The 17,077-nt window shown below is 44.3% G+C and overlaps 1 protein-coding gene across 3 annotated transcripts in view; it reads right to left on the bottom strand.

The window, feature by feature from the left end:
• The window catches only part of MEMO1 (mediator of cell motility 1), a 143,074-nt gene extending 134,592 nt beyond the window's left edge, over window positions 1-8,482 (bottom strand). The window contains exons 1-2 of one of the 3 annotated variants that reach the window (XM_024242620.3): window positions 8,369-8,482; window positions 7,617-7,694 (exon numbers count right to left, since the gene is read on the bottom strand). In XM_024242620.3, coding sequence (XP_024098388.1) covers window positions 7,617-7,677 — 61 coding nt within the window. In that variant the 5' untranslated portion in view covers window positions 7,678-7,694; window positions 8,369-8,482. Of the gene's footprint in view, window positions 1-7,616; window positions 7,695-8,368 lie in introns of those variants that run through there. The other 2 variants (XM_054548250.2, XM_054548251.1) reach the window with 2 other exon arrangements.
• Window positions 8,483-17,077: the final 8,595 nt, after the last annotated feature.

Genomic DNA, 17,077 nt, shown 5'->3' with positions numbered 1-17,077 from the left:
CTCTAATTTTAGAGTCAGACTGGTTCTTCAACTTAATTGTTATACCTTAAACAAGTTACTCAACTTAGGTCATTGTTTCCACATCCATAAATGGAGATAATACCTACCTTGGAGGGTCCTTTTGAAGATTAGGGATTATATACATACATATGTAATATACCTATGAAATATACTTAATGAAAGTTTTTGTCATTTTCATCTTCTTTCAAATGGACAAAAACTCAAAAGCAGTTGACACGAACCATGCAGACAGAGAAGGAGATGATTTTGACTTGGAAACTGCATGTGAAAGGACAAGGAAACTGAAAACTAGAAGTAATCAGGCAATCACATCAACAGTTTGCCTGTTAAATTTGTTCTTTCCTTCGTGCCTTTCTGCAAGGTAAAATAATAGGATGGGATGCAAAGAAAAATCAGCATACAGAAAACAGTATTTAGTAACATAAAATAATTCACTTCGAAACTAAATTTTATTATATAGTCTTTCCAAAGAGAAATATTTTTATTATTCAGTTTTTCAATTTCCCACACACCAAGATGTATTATTTTGACACTCTATCTTTTTTTAATCCAATCAAACTTACAGCAAATATTTTACACTCCTAAACTTAAGGTACATGCCAAAAAAATTAAGCTGTAGTTTTCCAGCTATAGAACCCTGATATAATTTTATTAATTGTTTAAAAGCATAGTAGAATTAATGAAAATAAAAACTAAAACTGCATTTAAGATATATATCATAGAAATACTTCAAGAATGTTCTTTGAAATTATCAGATTTTGATATTTCCTCAATTCCATGACAGCCGTGATTGTAAGATGTACCATCAATAATATAACCACTATTTTCCAAGGGGGAAAAAAGCAAAGAAATGTTCTATTTCTTAACACAGGGACTTGTTACATAGGGTATATGAAATCTGTGAATATCCACCAAGGTATATACTTGATTTGTATACTTTTTCAATATAGGTTTACTTCAACAAAAAAAATTTAATGTAATGTCCTGCTACTTCACAAACACAGCATACGTATGCTCAAATCAACCAAATGAAGTATAGATCTAAATATGAAAGATAAAAAGAGAAAGCTCTTAGAAAAAAGCACAGGAGGGTAACTTCATGACATTCAGGTAGGTAGAGATTTCATAAACGGGAAACAAAAGCACTAACCAACTGATAAACTGGACTTCTTTAAAATTAAGAATTTGGCCAGGCATGATAGCTTATGCCTGTAATCCCAGCACTTTGGAAGGCCAAGGCAGGAGGACTGCTTGAGACCAGGAGTTTGAGACCAGCCTGGACAACAAAGTGAGACACCATCTCAACAAAAAATTTTAACAATTAGCCAAGCATGATGGCGCACACCTGTAGTTAGCTACCCAGGAAGCTGAGACAGGAGAATAGCTTGAGACCAGGAATTTGAGACCAGCCTCAACAAGAGTGAGACACCATCTCTACAAAAAATTTTAAAACACAGCCAGGCATGATAGTACATGCCTATAATCCTACTCGGGAAGCTGAGGCAGGGGGACGCTTGAGCCCAAGAGTTAGAGGCTGCAGTGAGTTGTGATCACACCATTGCCATCCAACTTGGGCAACAGAGCAAGACCCTGTCTCAAATAAATAAATAAGTAAATAAATAAGTAAAAGCTTTAATTCATTGACACACCAAGATTCTAAAAGGGCAGAAGATAGTTGCAATATGTATCTAACAAAGAAATGTAGCCAGAATAAGAACTAGAAGTCAATATGAAAAAAATAAACAGCCCAATAGAAAAAAAGGGCAAAAGATTTAACAGACACTTCACAAAAGCAGAAATCCAATGGTCAATAAACATGGGGTCCCTAACAAGAAAAAAATGCTCAACTTCATTAAGCATCAGGAAAATACGAATTAAAACTACACTACAATATCACTACATACCCTTCCAGAATAACTAAAAATAAAAAGACTGACAATACCAAGTGTTAGCAAAGATGAGAAGCAACTGGAGCTCTTACGCACTGCTGGTGGGAGTATAAATTTGTAAAACCAATTTGCAAAACTTTAGCAGAATCTACTAAAACTTATCACATGGGGCCAGGCACAGTGGCTCACACCTGTAATCCCAGTACTTTGGGAGGCTGAGGCGGGGGCGCAAATCACCTGAGGTCAGGAGTTCAAGACCAACCTGGCCAACATGGTGAAACCCCATCTCTACTAAAAACACAAAAATTAGCCGGGTGTGGTAGTGCATACCTGTAATCCCAGCTACTCGGGAGGCTGAGGCAGGAGAACTGCTTGAACCCGGGAGGCAGAGGTTGCAGTGAGCTGAGATCGTGCCACTGCACTCCAGCCTGGGCAACAGAGTTAGACTCCGTCTCAAAAAAAAAAAAAAAAATTACCATTTGCATAGACCATGATCTAATCACTCCACCCTAAGGCATATATCCATCAAAAATCACATGTACATTGACCAAAAAAAGGTATAAAAGTGTTCACAGCAGCAAAACTAAGAAACCCAAATGTCCATCAACAGAATAAACTGGAATTGTCACACAACAGAATGAACAAAGTACAATACAACATGCATTAATCTTACAAATGTAACACTGAGCAAAAGCTCAAAGGAGCCAGGTGCAGTGGCTCACACCTATAATCCCAACACTTAAGGAGGCTGAAGGAGGAAGACTGCTTGAGCCCAGGAAGTTGAGGCTGCAGTGTGCTATGATCGAGCCACGGCACTCTAGCCTGGGCGACAGAGAGACTCTGTCACCAAAAAAAAAAAAAAAAAAGAAGCTCAAAGAATACATACCATATAATTCCACTGATACAGAACTGGAAAACAGACAAAATTTTTCTATGTTCTTAAAATACAAGGAACATGGAATGGGGAAAGGGGCATTCGGTGGGAATTCCAGTACTGATGTGTTTCTTGAGTTGAATACTAATTATGTGAATGTACTTATTCATCTAGCTGAACTTGTTTAAAGTATGTCATACTTTAAAAATCTTACACTCACTGGATCCCTAACTGGCAGAACAGGATTGGTAATCCCTTCCTACCACCAAGATGCTTCATCTATACCATGATCAGAGACTTGAATGGCAGCAGTCTCACATCAGCCCCACCACTCTTCAGAATGTAAACATTTGTATCCCTGTCCATATATGCTACCAATACTTACCACTTGCTAATTATATGCCTACTATAGGCCAAGCACTTTTAACATTCAGTTAAATACTTATTGAGCATCTACTATGTACAAAACCTATGCTGAGTACTTAGGGTACAAAAAAATGAGTAAGGCATGGTACCTGCCTTACCTCATATACAGGTAACATCAAAAATCACGTTGGGGAGGCAAAGCACCAAGGTAGGTTTCTTGGAGGTGTTAACACTTGAGTCTTCAAAAGAGAAGTAGGAATTATCCCAACAAAGAATATTTCAACAGAGGGACCAGTTTGTGCAAGAGCACAGTGATAAGAAACAGCATGATGTATTTAAAGAAACAATGAACAACTATTAGATGTCACTTAAGGGGGTAAAACCAAAACTGGGTTGGGGTAGGGGAAAGCGGTCACAGAGATGGGAAGATGGCAAGTTATGAGGGGACTTAGACCTTAACCAAGAGGCAAGATAGATCAGTGAGGAAATGATCAAAGGAATGATTTGGCCAACATACTATTCAGGCAGCAGTACAGAAGATGGATTTAAACGGATAGGACTGGCAGAGGGAAGTCCAGTTCGGAGACAGTTGTAATTCTCCTGACAGAAGATAATAAGGGCCTAAAATAATGGAATGAAAGCGGTAGCAAATCTGGAGAAAACAGACTACATTTAGATTATGTTGCTGGTCCAGAGATCAAACTTTGACAACCACTAACCTACACTGGCTAGAGTTTGGCAAATTTTTTCTATGAAGAGCCAAAGAGTAAATACTTCAGACTTTGTGTGTCAAATACAGTCTCTACAGCATTTCATGTTTTTGTTTGTTTTTTAAACAACCCATTAAATATTAACAACCATTCTTAGCTACTGGACCTTACCAAAAAAACAAAAACAAAAAAAAAGGCTGCAGCTACATTTGCGGTATGGGCCACAGTTAGTTTGCTGATCCCCGCTACACACACATAAAGAAGTGAGAATGGGCTGGGTGTGGTGGCTCACGCCTGTAATCCCAGCACTTTGGGAGGCCAAGGCAGGCAGATCACAAGGTCAGGAGTTCAAGACCAGCCTGGCCAATATGGTGAAACCCCATCTCTACTAAAAATACAAAAATTAGCCAGGCGTGGTGGGCAGGGGCCTGCAGTCTCAGCAACTCAGGAGGCTGAGGCAGAGGGATCTCTTGAACCCGGGAGGTGGAGGCTGCAGTGAGCCAAGATCGTGCCATTGCACTCCACCTTGGGCAATAGAGCAAGATTCCATCTCAAAAAAAAAAGTGAGAATGAATCATCCTATGAGATTAATTTTCCTAAAATGCTATTTGCATCGTATTAGTCCCCTACTCAGAAACCTCCATTGGTCCTCACTCTCAACTGAGTAAGTCCAGTCCCAATGATGCCTAGCATTCATAGGCATCTGTACTCTAGGACCAGCCTACTACTCCAAGCTCATGAACTATGCCCCTGTGTACCTTCCATTCTTATTAAATTGAACTATTTACATTTACCTGCCTCTATATCTGTGTGGGGTTTCCCAATCCAATGTTCCTTCCTCCCTGCTCCAAACCTGTTCAAATACCCTTCCTTCAACGCATAATTCAAATCCTACCCCAAAATGATTCTACCCTCCTCAGTAGTCCTAAAAGCATATCTCAACTTACTTGATATTTATTTGCTGCCCTAAAAGTTATTACTTACTTCAAATAAACTGAAAATTCCTTGAGGGCAAGAAATAATTTATGTTACTCTCTATAAATGGATCTAGCATATAACAAGGGATAAACAAAAAGAAGATATATATGTGTGTATATATGTAATATTTATATATGTACACACACTTCTTTCTGAAATAGCTATATAACTAAAGCAAATGTGTTTTCACCCTTATTTACGTCGGTAATTAAACACATTAATTCTATGGACACAACTTGAATGCCGTAGGAACCACAGAATGACAATCCACAAACACCTCTCCATCTCCTATTACTCACACTTTTTTAGGACTAATATGCTAGAGAAATAACACAATACAAGTCCAATTTTTCCAACGGTCAATGTTATCAACATAGGTACACTGACAAATATTAAAGACAGGCGTTACTAAACCCAGTCGAAGTTTACTTATCTGTAGTTGTACTTCATTTATTTTTAAAATACAAAATAAGCTTTTACAATTGAATTGCTTTAAATCTACCCTCAATTATTACTCAAGTTTAAAAAGTCCCACACTGACTCCCCCAAAAATTGTCACATATCTGGCCTTAATTTTAAGGTTCTCTGTGACAATGCACATTACCAAAAATGGCATTGATTTCACTCAGAATTTAGGGAAATAAGAATATACTTAGAATTTTTCAGAAAATAGTCCTCTTTAGTTCACTGTTGATAAATAGCAATAATCACAGAATGTTTTGAGCTGGATTAACGAATTCATCTTAGAATACCAAAGAAGTCTTTCCAAATCCAAGTGTAAGCTATGCCATATAAGATTATCCAAAGAATTTTCAAGAATCTGTACAAATTCCTCCAGAATCACTTGCCCACATTCCAATGCAAACTACAACAAAAGTTTAAAACATTGAACTTCTGGCCTGGCACAGTGGCTCATGCCGGTAATCCCAGGACTTTGGGAGGCCCAGGCGGGCGGATCACGAAGTCGGGAGTTAGAGACCAGCACGGCCAACATGGTGAAACCTGTCTCTACTAAAAATACAAAAAATTAGCTGGGAGTGGTGGCGCGTGCCTGTAATCTCAGCTACTCAGGAGGCTGAGGCAGGAGAATCGCTTGAACTCAGGAGGCGGAGATTGCAGTGAGTCCAGATCGAGCCATTGTACTCCAGCCTGGGCGACAGAGCAAGACTCCGTCTAGAGAGGAAAAAACAAAAAACACTTCTCTACATGTTTCCCCATACGCTGAACAAGAATAATTTAACTAGCATTCTCAGGCTTTGAGGATGATTAAATGTTTATGAAGTACTTTAGGACCATGAATGGAAGCCACTGTAACCATAAAATGTCATATTTGCTTAATGCAAAACTATAGCTACCTGTTAGCTATAGCTGCAAATCCAATCCTCACCATTCTTTTGTGTCTCCCTAACACAGAAAATCTTCAGTGAGTCATGTATTTCAGTAAGGTACATGTATTTAATGAGCTAGTTTAGCAACCTCAGAGACATGAATTTTCTTCCAAACCTTTGCTTTCTCACAGGCCATGTCACTCTCCAAGCCAATTCTTTGCAAAGGGAAACATGAGCCGATTCACCTCGAGAAGTTAGGTCTAGTTATTGACAAGCCAATACCAAATGACTGAAGACTATGAGGAATCACAGTAGAACTTTCTTTGTTAACATACCAGAAATGTGACTCCTGAAAATAATCCCAGAAACAGGCATTCTAACAAGCGCTTTATTAAAGGGAAAGTCCCTACACTTTTACATAAAGAAGTCTAAAATGTTTTTAGACAGTGGAGACAGAAAACTCAACTCGCTCAAAGCTTAAACTTAATTCGTTAGGTAGTTCCAGCACCTGCCTGGTGTAGGGCGACCAGTGACTGGGGCGACTGCTCGAGAAAAGTGCTGATGCCATCTCCAGCTGCCCCTTTCGTGAATGACAGTAACAATGCAAACGCTGACAAAAAAGCTGGGAGTCCCCCCACCCCCAAGCCCCTACTTAGCAGTACTTCCACCCCAGCCCCAACATACAAAGTGACAAATCCCTGAAAGGCCCTCCTCTGACAGATCTCCCCATGCAGAGACCTCGTCTGTAGTCTGGTAACGTGTAAAAGTGCTACCCTTCACTCCCTGCAAGACAGCGGAGCCCCTTAAAGGTGCGGGAAAACGCTGCCTCCTTCTCCAGGACCAGAGGCACGGGGCGAGAAGACTTCCTCTCCGGCTGCGGGCCCGGGGGCTCGGGGGCAGACCAAGAGAACTCCCTCTGGGCGAGGGCACTCCCCGGACCGCCAGCGGGGAGGGCAGGGAAGACGGGAGAGGAAAGGAAAGGGTCCCTGGCTCGGCAAGAGGGCGGAGGGTCGCTGCCCTGCGGCGTGGAGAAGCGGGGCTCGGCGCCGGGCACACCGTCCTTCCCGGGGGTGGCAGCAGCCGGCCACACGCTCCTGCAAGCCAGAGGCGGCGACAAGTCGGCTCGGGTCCGGGAGCACGTTCCTTCCTCGAGCCTGGTCCTGAGGGAGGGCGCAGGCTGCCGAGGCGGCAACTCTCCCTCTCGCCCAACTCCGGCGAGCGTGAGGCCGGCCGGCCCCGGGCTGCCGGCGCGGGATGCCCGCCGCCCGGGTGGGGGAGGCGGCAAGGCCGGCCTCGGCTCGCTCCCTCCCCACGCGGTCCGCGCCCGGCGGCCCGTCCGCGCCCTCGTCCCCGCCCGCCGCCGCCGCGGGGCCGGGCCGCCGACCTCGGGCGGCCGGGCGTGGGGCCAGGCGGCGACGGCGGCGGGCGGGCCGGCGGCCTGGGGCCCTACCTGAGGCTGTGTACCAGCTCCCGGCGTGACTGGCTTCCCGGCAGACCACTCGGTTGGACATCTTGGTGCCTGTGCCGCCTATGGTGCACGAGGATGAATGAGGAGGCGGCGGCGGCGGCAGGAGCGGCTCCGCGAGGGGACGAGACACCGCGGGCCCAGCCCAGGAGGAGGCGGCAGCGGGGAGGGGATCAGCCCGGCCCAGGAGGAGGAGGAAGAAGAGGAGGCGGCGGCCCAGGAGGAGGAGATGGCAGCCGGGGCGGTGGCGGCGGCAGCAACAATCACCACAAACTCCGGCGACCGCCGGAAGATGGGGCCCACGGCGGCCTCACCGAAGCCCGAAAAGCCCTGGCCCCGGCCCCCGGCGTCCCCGCTGCTGCCCAGCCGGGGCTGGTTCCGCCGAGCCGCCCCCACGGCCCCCTCCCCTCCCAGCTGGCCTCCCCGAGCCACCGCGGGTGACCCCACCCCCGTGACTCCGCGCCCGCCCCCGCCCCCCACCCCCCGCGGGGCTCCCCGCACCCACCCCCACCCCCGGCAGGGCCCTCCAGCCCGGCCGCCCGTTGCCGGCCCCGCCCCGCTCCTCCTCCCGGCCGCGCGGCGAGGTTAACGGCGGAAACCGGACAGGCCTGACGGCATCTGGGGTCGGGCAGCCCCGCGAGGAGGCAGCGGCGGCTGCAGTTACGCGCACACAAAAGCCCAGGGCCGGGGCCTGAACCGGGGAAGGCAGACCCGGAGAAGAGCCAACGCTTCCTTACTCGCCACTCTAACGGGTCCTGCCCACTGAGCATGCCCAGCACCGCTGCCTAGCCCGCCGAGGAATCTCAACGTGCACGCTCCGCTCTCCGGGGTTTAGCGGCAGCAGAGGCTGGGAGCTGGGGGCAGGGCGCGGGGAGCAGGACGCAGCCGCAAGGCAAGCCCCCTCCCCCAGCCAACTTCCTCAAATGTAGAGCACCTAGGGCTCGCGGATGCGGCTTTCCACGAGGACAGTCCCGCGGGTATCCATCATATACAGGCATCTCTCATGGATTCGCACCCCCAAGGTCTCATTCCTAGGGTGGCACGCCGGGAAGTTCATCTGTAGAAGCAGGCGCGTGGTAAAGTGTGCCTGTGGTCATGCAAATGCTAGTTTTTGCTTCACAGGGTCACTCTTACCACCTAATGGTGGCTTTGACACTGTAACCATTTATCTTGTTTCATGTTGTATTTATGTAGGTGCATGTCATATCTCCCTAAGGTGTTTGATATAACTAGCCTCAGTTATCCTCAGCTGTAAAATGGGGACACTCAAGGAGTGTACCTAGGATTATAAGAGCTGTTGAATGTGAACAGCCTGACAGGGTAAGCCTGCAACAAATATTATTTTCACCTTTGTCATCTTATAAATCCCAGTATTCCACATAAATGTCAGGAACAAATAATTTTTTTACAATTGTATAAGAATCACAGCAAAGGAGGCTATCTTGGACCTCTGAGGAAGTGTTATTGTTACAAAGTACACCATTGCAAAAGTAGGAATATAGGAAGAGAAAGTTGCATACATCCAATGAAAGTTTTGGAGCAAACACTATAAAATATTTGTAACTGCATGGGCATGGTACCTCCTGCCTATAATCCCAGCACTTTGGGGGCCTGAGGCAGTAGGACTGCTTGAGGCCAGGAGTTCTAGACCAGCCTGGGGAACATAGGAGACCCTGTTTCTATAAATTTTTTATTTTTTAATTATCCGGGTGTGGTGGCTTCGCCCCTAGCTACTTGGTAGGCGGAGGAGGGAGGATCACTTGAGCCCAGGAGGTCGAGGCTACAGTGAGCCATGATCACGCCACCGCATTCCAACCTGGGCAACGTACGTAGCAAGACCCTGTCTCAAAAAAGAAAAGAAAAAAAAATTATATCTGAGTTTCATACTAAACAAGCCCCTGACAGATTCCAGAGTAGATGACTGGCTGTCCAGTATTCAAGTTTACTTTTTAAAGTGCTATTCTGTTTCCTTTCCTCCTCCCACCTTCTCCAACTTTAGCGCCCAAGGATTTTTTGCAGTATCCCTGTCCTAAAGCCTAGTCAATTACTGGAACACTTCTGACTTTCATACCTTTTTCTAATTAGGCTAAAATCTCCACTGTATATTTGTTTACTCAAATTTTACCCTCTCCACCAACTTGCACAAAACATAATATGCAACAAAAAAAATGGACATACCATGTAGCCAAAACCTCTTTCTTTTTTTTTTTTTTTTTTTGAGACAGAGTCTCGCTCTGTCACCCAGGCTGGAGTGCAGTGGCTCGATCTCGGATCACTGCAACCTCCACCTCCCGAGTTCAAGCAATTCTCTTGCCTCAGCCTCCAGAGTAGCTGGGATTACGGGTGCCCACCACCATGCCCAGCTAATTTTTGTATTTTTAGTAGAGACAGGGTTTCACCATGTTGGCCAGGGTGGTCTTGAATTCCTAACCTCAGGTGATCCACCCACCTCGGCCTCCAAAGTGCTGGGATTACAGGCATGAGCCATCGCACCCGGCCGAAAGCTACTTTAGAGATAACAGAAAAAAGAAGGCTCGAGCTCAGATTACATGGTACTTACTGTTCTGACAGTACCAAAAGTCAGTGATCATTGATAAAATGGTAAACTTTTGTTGTAAGTTTCAAGAAAAGGAAACTGCCCTAAGTGCTTATATGATGATGGTTCTTATGGTTATTTATTGCTGATTTTGTTTCTACAGAAAAGAGGTGTGGGGTGTTGGGGGTGGGGGGTGGGGAGGGGATTGCATACAATTAAACAAAGAAAGCTTAGTATTTCAGGCCCTTCGAATTAGAAAGTCAGATTTGAGTCCTGGCCCTGTCACTCATCAGCTGTGTGACCATGGACATCTAGTAATTTAACCTTTTCTAGCCTCAGTGTTATCTGTCAAATGCAAACAGGAGTAATATCTAACTCATACGCTTGCTGTGAGAATTATTAAGGTATGTTAAAATGCTTCATAAGCTGTTCTTTATAAATATTTGTTCTTATTATTATCCTCTACTCCTAGCAACAATCATAGGTCTCATTCCAAACTAGTAATCTAATTTAAAATTCAGCTTTCTCCCTATTAAAATGCTCTACTGAAATTTTCTTGCTGGTCAAACTGAATAAAGACCACAATGCAATTGAACTGAAAGGTTAGCAGATAATTATGTTATCTCTAGGATGCTCTCAATATATGCCACAATTATTCCCCCGTCCACCTTATTCTAGCTACCTTACTCAAGTATACCCTTGAAAGAGGTTGAAACTATTCATTTATTCACCTCCCCTAAATTAAGGAAAATTCATATAATGCAAAATACTTTGTATTTTAGGAGAAGCTTATCTGGCAATACTGTACAATTTTCATGTTATTATCAATAATTTCCATTATATCCACTAGTGATTTTGGTTTGACACTGCATAAGCATTATTCATAGTAGGGAGCAAGGAGGAAACTTTTATTAACAGATAATCCTTATGAAGCTCAGACTTCAAGAAATAAGAAGGCAGGCCGGTAGCGGTGGCTCCTGCCTGTAATCCCAGCACTTTGGGAGGCCAAGGCGGGCGGATCACGTGGTCAAGAGTTTGAGACCAGCCTGGCCAACAGGGCAAAACCCCGTCTCCACTAAAAATACAAAAATTAGCCAGGCGTGGTGGCAGGTGCCTGTAATCCCAACAACTCGGGAGGCTGAGGCAGGAGAATCACTTGAACCTGGGAGGCGGAGGTTGCTGTGAGCCAAGATCATGCCATTGCACTCCAGCCTAGGTGACAAGAGCAAGACTCTGAGAAAGAGAGAGAGAGAGAGAGAGAGAGGGAGGGAGGAAGGGAAGGGAAGGAAGGCAGCATGTCCAATATTTACTGCAGCACTCAGTAGTAGCAAACGACTAGAAACAACCACAATATCCATCAATGTGAAACTTGTTAAACTAGGATATACATATGCACCCATTAAAAAGAATAAAGTCGCTGGGCACAGTGGCTCATGCCTGTAATCCCAGCACTTTGGAAGGCTGAGGCAGGAGGATCACTTGAGGCCAGGAGTTCGAGACCAGCCTGGACAACATAGCAAGACAAAAAAAAGCTAAAAATAAATTTTAAAACTTTGCCAGGCACAGTGGCACTCGCCTATGGCCTCAGCTACTTGGGAGGCTGAAGTGGGAAGATTGCTTAAGCCCAGGAGTTTGAGACTGCAGTGAGCTATGATCACACCACTGCACTCCAGGCTGGGCAACAGAGTGAGATCCCATCTTTTTTTTTTTTTTTTTTTGAGACTGAGTCTCGCTCTGTTGCCCAGGCTGGAGTTCAGTGGCGCGGTCTCGGCTCACTGCAAGCTCCGCCTCCCGGGTTCACGCCATTCTCCTGCCTCAGCGTCCCGCGTAGCTGGGACTACAGGCGCCCGCCACCACGCCCCACTAATTTTTTGTATTTTTAGTAGAGACAGGGTTTCACCATGTTAGCCAGGATGGTTTCGATCTCCTGACCTCATGATCCACCCTCCTCGGCCTCCCAAAGTGCTGAGGTTACAGGTGTGAGCCACCGTGCCTGGCCGAGACCCCATCTTTAAAAAAAAAAAAGAATGAAATAGCACTATATACTAGTATGGAAAGAGTTTCAAAAAAGTGAAAAAAGCAAATTACAGAATGTATAAAGTATGCTTCCATTTGTATAGAAATGAATACTTGTATTTTCATATACTTGCATATGCATGGAATACTTCTAGAAGGTAATAACTTCTAGAAGTAACTGGGTGGCTGAGGTGGAAGGACAGAAAAAGGATTTAACCTTTCCAATGTATATCTTTGTGTATCTTTTGTATTTTGTGTCATATACATATACTACATACCAAAAAAAAAAAAAACTCTATTTTTACATCTTTAGGCTTGATTTTGAATCTACATGGCAATATTAAACTGACCATTTTTAGATTCTACTTATCCACAACAGCTTTAGAAGCACCCTAACACTGAAAGCCCTATAGATCAGAAAAATATTTTACAATAGTAACACAGCATTTTGAACAAATCAAGAGAAGAGTTTAACACAGAGAGGGTCTTTTGATTTCAACTAAAACTGGTGTTCTAACCTAGTATCAGTCAACTTTGCCCCGTCTACCTTAGAAACCAAACATAATAAACAGTATTTATTAAATACTGTGTATCTGAACACTAGACTAAGTACATTAAATATTTAATAATTGCTGTAAGATAAAAATTTATTCATTTCCAATGTTTTGTAATACAATTTTTTACATAGAGCTTTTTTCCATATTTATTAATATTTAGGACTCTCAGAAATGGAATAACAGAGTCAAAAGATATAAGGAGCCAGGCACAGTGGCTCACACCTATAATCCCAAAATTTGGGGAGGCCAAGGCAGGAGAATCACTTCAGTTCAAGAGTTGAAGACCAGCCTGGGGCAACACAGCAAGATCTCATCTCTACTAAAAACAAATTAAACTGACATAGTAGCACGCCCCTGTAGTACCGCGCCCTGTAGTACCAGCTACTCGGGAGGCTGAGGCAGGAGGATTGCTTGAGCCCAGGAGTTCAAAGCTGCAGTGACCTATGATTGTGCCACTGCAATCCAGGCTGACAGAGCAAGACCCTGTCTTAAAAAAAAAAAAAAAAAAAAATACAAAGCTTTGTCAAAGGCTGGCAAGGTTGATTTTGTTTTGAGACAGAGTCTTGCTCTGTTGCCCAGGGAGTGCATTGGCGCAATCTCGGCTCACTGCAGCCTCCACCGCCTCTCAGGATCCAGATCCAGCAATTCTCCTGCCTCAGCCTCCCGGGCAGCTGGGATTACAGGCATGCACCACCATGCCTGGCTAATTTTTGTATTTTTAGTAGAGATGGGATTTTACCATATTGGCCAGGCTGGTCTCGAACTCCTGACCTCTGGTGATCTGCCTGCCTCGGCCTTGCAAAGTGCTGGGATTACAAGTGTGAGCCACCGTGCCCGGCCAAAGGCTGGCAAGGTTTTTTAAAAAACAATTATTCATTACCAACTACCCCTTTTATCACTAGTGACCTATTTTCCACTATTTTATTACTTTTCTTCTTTGCTAATTTACACCCAGAGATTTTATTTTTTAATAAGTGGATTTTCTGTTATGGCCACTCACCGGTTTCATCTTTTGAGCCTCATTTTTCCAGTCTGATGATATGTCATCAGGCCTTCAATTGGTAATGCCATTTTGGAATCCAGTCTAGGAAAATACCTGGCTACAGTTTTGTATGCTCTTCCTAAAACGATTCTGTCGCTTCTAACAGGAAGTTATCTATCTTAAAATCCCACTGTACCTTCTCCTAAATGACATTTAAATAAAACTTCAATATTCTTCCTTTAGCTGCATCAGAACTAGGTAAATTGATCTTCTATCCAACCCACTCTCCTCCCTTTTTTTTTCAATTCAAGGTTTCTATTTCCTCCAGGAATCTATTCCTGATTCAATCTACTGATCCTCCCAACTAACCTACCCACCAACGTAATTCATGAACTCATTCTTAAGGGATACAGTAGGTTTTACTCAATTTTTATATTTATTTACTAAACAACATCTGCATTAAATGGTCAAAGGTTAGGAACTGTTTATATGATTTCCAGTTATATATAATATATGACACCAAAGTATAATAGTTTCTTTTTTGTTGTTGTTGTTTTTTTGAGACAGAGTGTCACTCTGTCACCCAGGCTGGAGTGCAATGGCACGATCTCGGTTCACTGAAGCCTCCGCCTCCCGGGTTCAAGCAATTCTCCTGCCTCAGCCCCCCGAGTAGCTGGGATTACAGGTGTCAACCACCACACCCGGCTAATTTTTGTATTTTTGGTAGAGACAGGGTTTCACCATGTTGGCCAGGCTGGTCTCAAACTCCTGACATCAGGTGATCCACCCACCTCGGCTTCCCAAAGTGTTGGGATTACAGGCGTGAGCCACGGCGCCCGGCCATATAGTAGTAACTTTCTAAACTGACTTCCATTTAACCAATTTATGAGAGTTTAAGTGATGCTCTCCATTACCTCAGTAAAATACACTGAATAATGCCCATGAATAAACTAAACTCCTAAAGCTACTGGGTTACACTCTTTAAGAAACTCTCAGCTGGGGGTGGTGGCTTACGCCTATAATCCCAGCACTTTGGGAGGCCGAGGCGGGCAGATCATCTGAGGTTAGGAGTTTGAGACCAGCCCGGCCAACATGGTGAAACCCAGTCTTTACTAAAAATACAAAAATTAGCCGGGCATGGTGGCAGGCATCTATAATCCCAGCTACTCGGGAGGCTGAGGCAGAAGCAGCTTGTACCCGGGAGGCGGAGGCTGCAGTAAGCCGAGATAATGCCATTGCACTCCAGCCTGGGCAAGAAGACCAAAACACCATCTCAAAAAAAAGAAAAAAGAAACTCTCACATTATGGCACTCTTTCTATATTTGTGTGTATGCCCAACAAGGATCAATTATGTTCTCCAATTTATTTATACCAGTTCTATTAGGTACTGCCATTACCTAATTTAATTAAACATTACATAAGCCAAAGAAATACAAATACCTAACACAAAAGGTGTGCTATGGTCTGAATGCTGTGTTCCCCCCAAATTCATATGTTGAAATCCTAACCACTAAGGCGATGGCATTATGAGTGGGGGATCTTTCAGAGGTAATTCAGTCATTTTTATGAATGGATTAGTGGCCTTATAAGAGACCTCAGAGATCTAGCTAGTCCATGTCCACAATGTGAGGACAAAGCTAGAAGGTGCCATCTATGAACCAGAAAGTAGGCCCTCACTAGACAACTTTAATCTTGAACTTCCCAGATTCCAGAAGTGTGAGAAATAAATTGTTGTTTACAGGCCACCCAATCTATAGTATTTTGTTATAGCAGGCCAGAAGGACTAAGACACGATGTTTGTAGAAAAATTAGGTTGAATGTTTTAGAAAGATTAAATTAAAAAAAACTGTCAGAGGCAGACAAGATGAGTAAAGACTGATAAAACCAATCTAGCATTCTACAAATTAATTCTTAAATGTCTAAACCTTAAGATACTTTCAAAAAATTTGAAACTGAAATTTTTAGACCATGCATCATAGGTGTGCTTTGTGGAAGAAGGATGATACAGAATTACATGAAAGAACTCATACCCAAAGACAAGACTAAAATCAAAAAATTACCAAATTCATACAGAATATTTTTAAGTTTAAAAAAAAAATGTCGGCCAGGCACAGTGGCTCACGCCTGTAATCCCAGAACTTTGAGAGGCTTAGGCAGGTGGATCACGAGGTCAGGAGAGAAAGACCATCCTAGCTAACATGGTGAAACACCGTCTCTACTTAAAATATAAAAAATTAGCCGGGCATGGTGACACTCGCCTGTAGTCCCAGCTACTCAGGAGGCTGAAGCAGGAGAATCACTTGAACCCGGGAGGTGGAGGTTGCAGAGAGCACGCCATTGCACTCCAGCATGGGCGAGAGAGCGAGACTCCGTCTCAAAAAAAAAAAAAAATGTTTACAGCTAGGCATGGTGGCTCATTCCTGTAATCCCAGCACTTTGGGAGGCAAAGGCGGGCGATTGCTTGAGCCCAGGAGTTCAAGACAAGCCTGGGCAACATGGTGAAATCCTGTCTCTACGAAAAATACTAAAAAAGCAAATTAGCCAGACATGGTGGCAAGCACCTGTAGTCCCAGCTACTCAGGAGGCTGAGGTGGGAGGATCACTTGAGCCTAGGAGGTCAAGGCTGCAGTGAGCCGAGATCATCCCACTACACTCCAACCTGGGTGATGGAGCAAGACTCTATCTCAAAAACAAACAAAAAAACTTTCTACAGTATGTATCATTTATGATTACCTACAGTGACTCACTTTTATTTATCTATTTATTTATTTTGAGACAGTCTCGCTCTATCGCCCAGGCTGGAGTGCAGTGGCACGATCTCAGCTCATTACAACCTCTGCTTCCAGGTTCAAGCGATTCCCCAGCCTCAGCCTCCTGAGTAGCTGGGACTACAGGCATGCACCACCGCACCCAGCTAATTGGTGACTCACTTTTTCATCTACTAGCTAGATCAGTGGGACTAGTTTTTCCATCAAAGAAAAATTTAGGCACACCTGAGAGGTAATAGGGTATTAAGCTAAAATTAGCCAGGTGTGGTGGTGCATGCCTGTAGTCCTAGCTACTTAGGAGGCTAAGATGAGAGACTGGCTTGAGCCGAGGAGGCAGATTTCAGTGAGTCAAGATCATATCACTGCACTCCAGCCTGGGAAACACAGCCAGACGCTGTCTCAAAAAAATATATATACAGTATTGGCAGGGGGTGGTGGCTCACGCCTGTGAGCCACCATCCCAACACTTTGGAAGGCCGAGGCAGGTGGATTACTGGAGGTCAGGAGTTCGAGACCAGCCTGGCCAACATGGCAAAACCCGTCTCTACTAAAAATACAAAATTAGTTGGGTGTGGTGGTGTGCGCCT

Source organism: Pongo abelii, chromosome 12 (genome assembly GCF_028885655.2).
Source record: "Pongo abelii isolate AG06213 chromosome 12, NHGRI_mPonAbe1-v2.0_pri, whole genome shotgun sequence".
Taxonomy (NCBI): domain Eukaryota; kingdom Metazoa; phylum Chordata; class Mammalia; order Primates; family Hominidae; genus Pongo; species Pongo abelii.
The sequence above is the reverse complement of the archived record's forward strand: the minus strand, read 5'-3'. Positions and strand labels throughout refer to the sequence as shown.